At 35.2% G+C, this 6,301-nt stretch overlaps 1 protein-coding gene across 1 annotated transcript; it reads right to left on the bottom strand.

The window, feature by feature from the left end:
- Window positions 1-48: 48 nt before the first annotated feature.
- On the bottom strand, window positions 49-1,346 carry LOC130504181 (diacylglycerol kinase 7-like). The gene is made up of 2 exons (XM_056998763.1): window positions 802-1,346; window positions 49-180 (listed from the first exon to the last, which is right to left on the bottom strand). Exons 1-2 carry the CDS (start codon window positions 1,174-1,176, stop codon window positions 49-51), a joined length of 507 nt encoding a protein of 168 aa, XP_056854743.1. The 5' UTR covers window positions 1,177-1,346.
- Window positions 1,347-6,301: the final 4,955 nt, after the last annotated feature.

Raw genomic sequence — 6,301 nt, 5'->3', positions numbered from 1 at the left:
GATCCATTCGAACTGCTAAAGTTTAAAGAATGTGTATATGTATATCTATTAGTCACCATGATCCGAATCCTTTCTCTGCATTCTCTTGCGCATTTCATCTCCTTTGGCTGCAATCGTCTCCAAACACGCCAAACCGTACCGTACAAATTCATGGGGTTTCACTTCTGTGAGATCAAATACCTGTAATTGTATAACCACCATCCCATGTGCTCACAAAGCAAAGTACAATTATCAAGAAAAGCAAAAAAAAAAAAAACCTCCAAAGTATTTTTACCCTTCAAATATCAACAACAATCCAAGTAATAAAGTTTCTGCCCTTTTCCATGACAAGAAAAGTTTTATAACCTTTTTCAAGTACCAATAAACTTTTTTAACTGACGAGTCACAATCATAAGCCAAAATAGTGTGTTAACTAACATCCACTAGTTAGAATCAGAGAAAGACAAAAGATTAAAAATCATGACAGAACAGTACACTAAGAATGTCGTCACTCTCAAATTCACATAGATTCTATTTGTACCATATACTTTAGATCATGACAGAAGATTAAATCATGACAGAACAGTACACTAAGAATGTGGTCACTCTCAAATCCACATAGATTCTATTAGTACCATATACTTTAGATCAGAGTGGTTCCATTCACAATCTAAACCCAAATCCAGTTAAGTAGAAAATTAAGGCAAACCCAAATCTAAATTTAAGATCCTCTTCACATAATCTAGATGAGTTCGAGAGTTACGATCTTTAATGTCTGATATACAAAAAAGAAAAAGAAAAAAAAAAAACAGGAACACTGACCTGTTCGTCGCTCATCAACTGTTGAAGCCTCTCTTTAAGAACAGGTCCATGACGACCTCCGCTTTTCGGGTTAATAAACACAACCATCGGTGCATGAGGAGGAGCTAACTCCTCAGTGGCGGCTGCGGCGCCGGGAAGTAACAAATGGTCCGGAACCGCGGTGGAGTCTTTCCGCTCGATGCAATCTCGCATGGCGAGTCGGAGATACTCAGGCATCACTATCCTCCGACGAAGCTCCTCTCTGTCTACGCCTACCCACGCTAGGTTACCGAAACCGCAGCCTCTCGTCGTCACCGCATCGTCAGTCTTCGCCGACGGTCGTGCAACCACGAAGTTAGTCGTCGACGCCTCGCCGACGGACCTCGGTGTCTCCATATTCTCTCCGGTGATCGAATTCGTTAGGGAACAGATTAAAAACTGAAACTTGATCGAACTTCGAAGACTTGAGTTTTGTTCCCGAGACAATTCAAAAGCTTTTAAAAAAAAAATTATTTTAAAGATTTTTAAAGTGTTTCGAAGACAGAGCAAATCTGTATGTTCGGTTCGATGCGATGTGCATGTGTTTATTAGATTTTCCCCGAAAAGTTTTATTTATGACTTTTCTACACTTTAATTGAAATGCCCATATGTGGACTACGTATTTACACAATTGCCACTTTTAGCTTTATAAAGTTTACTTGATTTTTGTTCTTTCTTGTGAGCAAATTTTGAAGTTTAGACTGGAAGGTGACTTGTGCCAAAAAAAAAGACTGGAAGGTAACTGACCGAGCAGACATAAGAACATTACTAGAGTCAATACAATAAGAAGATGTTTTTCTTTTGTTCTTTGAGCTATATACTCAATTATTATTTTTACATGCTTGCCGTAATAACTCGTAAGATCTTATGAACGGCAGATTTGATATACGGTTTGGATTCAGAAATATATAAAGCAGTGTATCAAAGGCGAGGTACTTGCCGCACGTTATGAATGTAAAAGGGTAAAAAGGACAATCACAAAGCAGTGGACTGGGTCAGGATGACATTACTGGTGTTGTTGGATCGTGAAGCTGTCATATCCAGATATTTATTGCATCTTATCAACGGTGTGTTGCATAACCACTTTTAGTTTACTAGAGTCTAGAATTGATTTTCTCTTTTTAGCTTTGAAAAACATTATTACAAGTCCACAAGTACAACCACGTCTAGAGCTGAGTGAGAGAGAAAAGTTGTGAGAATACCTAAACCATATCCAAGTTTCACTCTATATATCAGTTGATAAATTGTCACTCCCAAAGACAGAGAGGAAAACATTTGAACGTAAGTGAGTAAACGAAAAGAAGAAAAGTCTATTCAATTGATTACATGGTGCCGGCGTCTTCAATTCAACAGAAGTAATATGGAGCCGGATTTTGGATCCATGTCTTAACTAACTAAAGCCCACAATAGCTATGGGTGTGTGGTTTTATAGTCCACTAGTAGTGTAAAGGCCCTATACTTCCACAGATCCTTTATCGACAATTAATTCTCATAATTTAGTTCTCACCTTGAGAAGAATCCAATAAAAGTTTATAACTATACAAAAAATCTTATGAAAAGGTGTTTAATCCGGATAAACGAAACCGATCCAAAAAAACTTGGTTTAAAATTTGTATACTTTTTTATTTATCGAAAACTTTTAAAACAAATTTAAATCAAACTTATAAAATTCAAATTTGCAGAGACGTTTCAACTATACATCATATAATAATTCATATTGGTTGGAAATTTTTAGAACATGAAATGTTGAATCATAACCAATCTGATTTTGCAATGAGTTGTTTTAATTAGTTTTGAATCTTAAACTAACATAACTATTTTCAAAATGTTAGTAAATCAATTTGCTTATCGAAATCATCCTTGTTATTGGTTAGGCATCATTTTCACACCATAAACAATTTTTGGTGTCTTTCAAATTTATCTGAATTTGGATATTAGTGAAAATTATATAAAATGTGTGGATTAGCATATAATGATATAACTGGTTCTGACCACCAAAAGAAAAGTAATACTAGTGGCTGGCAAAAGAAAAAGGAGGCATAGAGTGATAGAAATCGAAATTGGAAGACTGCCAAATTGTTGTGGACAGTGAGAGGGAAAGGTGGACATGTAGATGTAGTCATCAGGGGTACACACAATTCACATTTTCTTGGTGTCAAACTCTCGAAACCGCGTCCGAAACAAAAATAAAAATTATGATTCAGTTTGTTTTCAATTCGCTATTTTGAATGGAATCAAATTATACAAACTTTTATTTTCTAACTATATAGAAAATAGTTACCTAAAAAAAATGTCATGCATGACCAGGGGCGGACGTATATTGTGAGCAACGGGATCACGCCCCCGACTAATTTTTTTTTTCTTTAAGTAATCATCAAGAGATTGGATCAAATTCAATGACAAAGCTCCCGGTTAATTTAATTTTTTTGTAACTGCCCCTTATTAAAAGCTCTCCTAGATCCGCCCATGTGCATGACCCACGTGGATTCGACGATTCATGCACAGTTTTGGAGTATCGATCGCATATGATATGAACCCAAACACTGAGACTTGTTCTTACAGTTGATTTTTGATATGTAATCCAGTTTAAGATTTAGATTTCGGTTTAAACTTTTCATTTAGGAGTCAACAATTAGTTCGGGATTAGTTCTATAAATTGACCATGAAATAGTCAACTGTTAAAATTTAAACAGAAAATTAGTTCGGGAATAAGTTCTATAAATGCATAAAATCAACAGGATTTTTGATATGTAATACAGTTGATTTTTTTTTTAATTAAATGAAAAGTTTAAACCGAAAATTAGTTTCTGTTTAAATTTTAACAGTTGACTATTTTATGGTCAATTTTGCGCAGTCAACAATTAGTTCGGGAATAATTTTGCGCAAGCAATACTTAGATATTAAAAATGTTGATTTCAAAATAGTTGGGGAATAAAATGCTCATTTTCCCTATCATGTGACACTTGAATCACTGAAAGTACACCTAAGAATTTGTATTTATTACTCCCTCTGTTTCAATATAAATAATATTTTAGAAAGAGTATTTTGTTTCAAATTAGATGAAGTTTTGAGATTTTAAGATTAATTTTAACTTTATTGAAAACTGTTTGGCCAATTAAATTTAGCCAATTAAATTTTACTGTATTTTTTGGTATTGGTTAACTGGTTTTAATATTATATCTTTGAAATATTTTTTTCAGAAAATTTTAGTTTTATTAATCTTTGTGCAATAAAAAAATATTATAAAACGGAAGGAGTACAAAATAAATGAGCTATTAATGTGATTCGGCCGTATCAACTAGTAATAAACTTAGAGCATGATTATTGTGGAACTCTTATGGAAAGACTCTTATATTCCGCTAATAACATCTCCGTAAGAAATCCCCAAAATCATGCTCTTGCTAGTTACTGGATTTAGCTTATATTTAAAATTGGGGTTTACAATATCTTAATACATGGGTTAGTCAATCTTCTCGTTAGCAATTTTGACTCGTCATATTCATCGGTAGTAGTCAGACGTGTTGAGTATTTTTTGTTGCGTGGGTATGTCTTTTTTTTTTATTTTTATTTTGTGCACGCGTGGGTATCTGTCTTTGATAAATACATTTTGACCTAGACTGTAGTCTTCCTTTGCGTGAATGCAATTTTTTAATGAATTGTCTCACCCTTCCTAATTAACCAGCCTCAGAATCAGGGGATAAGATTTCCTTCTCCATTTGAAGGGATATCTAATAACGTCACTGACACATTTTTTATACATTTATGTAACATTATAAAGCAGGTAACAACTTAGAACTCACAGGGCCTTTTGTTAACTTTACAATTTCCTCGCTTATAAAGAAATAGAGATGAAATCATCATTTCATAATTATATATTTGCAGGCTTTTTTGAACGAATATGTTTTGTCGGAGAAAATAGAGGGGTTTTTGCCACCATCATGGACGAACAATGTGGTTTGGAACAGCGATGTTATTATTCTTCAACTACGTAAAAGTGGGGACATTTTTGTTAGGTGTAGTGTTCCTATAAACTCCAAAATGTCTATAATAGCTGAACAAAAAAAATTATATGAAATAAATATTTTTGTGGTCGATAAATCTTATTGAAACTTTTAAGAGATGGTTAACTTCATGAAATGATTACTAAAAGCTCAATCGGAAATCTGATGGAAATAAAGGTACGATTTGGGAGTAAATAAAATGACTAAAAATAGTATTATTTCGAAAGCGCAATTATTAATCTCTCGAAATATTTCATTTTTTGGTAAAAATATTTAGATATTGTAAATATATTATTTTGTTGAATAAATTATACACTATAAAAATTATTAAAGGGAAAATGTATAATAGCAAAACAAAACCTTATTTGAACAATTTGTGATTCGGTTTAACGTTAATTTATGTTTCGTTAGTATTATGATGTCCAATACTTCGATAAATGATTCGGTTTAACGCTGATCTATATTTCGTTAGTACTTTTTTTTTGCCAGCTAAACTTTTATTTTATTAAAAGGCAAAGCCCAGAACCAAACACAAAAAAAACCAAAAACAAACGGGTCTACAACTGAAAAACCAACAAAAACCCAAAACTAATGGGCTTAAAGACAATGGGACAAAGCCCAGCCCAGAAACTGATTGGCACAACCCACCACGCGCCCAGACCACGCGTCCTAAAATAAAAAGGACGATCCACGCGTTAAGCGATACGCTTCCCACCGCCACGCGACACCCGCTCGCTGCTTTGATTCACAAACACCAAGACGTCGCCGGAGAAGACGAAACCACCTGTAGTTTCGCTGGAACTTCACCGGAGTCAAAGAATCCGACACCCTTTTTCCGCCTGGACTAAAAAGGAGAGAAACATCGAGTCAATCTCGATATCTCATCCCAAGCCACCGGAAACACCACTACACCGGAACAAAACTCAATCTCCATCCCAGTTGTCTATATCAGCTTCACTTCCTCCGAGAGCTTCACCGATCTAATCGGAATCTCAATCGAAGAAAAAAGCCAACCAACCAAGATTTAGCCGCTACATCGCATCCAAAAGAGAGAGGGTCAGACAGCAAAGCCGGCGGCGCGAGGTTGAACAAACCTCCACTCCCCGGAGTCGAAAAGCCAACCGCCCACCGTGAGAAAAGTGCGACGCCGGAGTCAGAACCGGCCACACCACATCGAAAGACCGCCGTGTGCCAGAATCATCACCGCCAAGAGGAACCACCACGAAGACTCTTTCTCTCTCTTAAACTTAGAGAGAAGGCAGAGCTTCTACCATTCCTCCTATATCTCTATATTTCGTTAGTACTTAGCATTGTGATGTCCAATACGTTGGTGAATTTATCAATCAAATAACTTTGCACAAGTGGAAAAACTGAAATGCACCGTCTAATCTTTATACGTATAATAAGTTTTATAAGTAATCTTTAGAATGATTTTTTCATCTGTCCAGGATTCATATGTAGTATATGCCATATGGAAAATG

This window comes from Raphanus sativus, unplaced genomic scaffold, assembly GCF_000801105.2.
Source record: "Raphanus sativus cultivar WK10039 unplaced genomic scaffold, ASM80110v3 Scaffold1402, whole genome shotgun sequence".
Taxonomy (NCBI): domain Eukaryota; kingdom Viridiplantae; phylum Streptophyta; class Magnoliopsida; order Brassicales; family Brassicaceae; genus Raphanus; species Raphanus sativus.
Note: the sequence above shows the minus strand (reverse complement) of the source record. Positions and strands in the feature narration are given on the sequence as shown.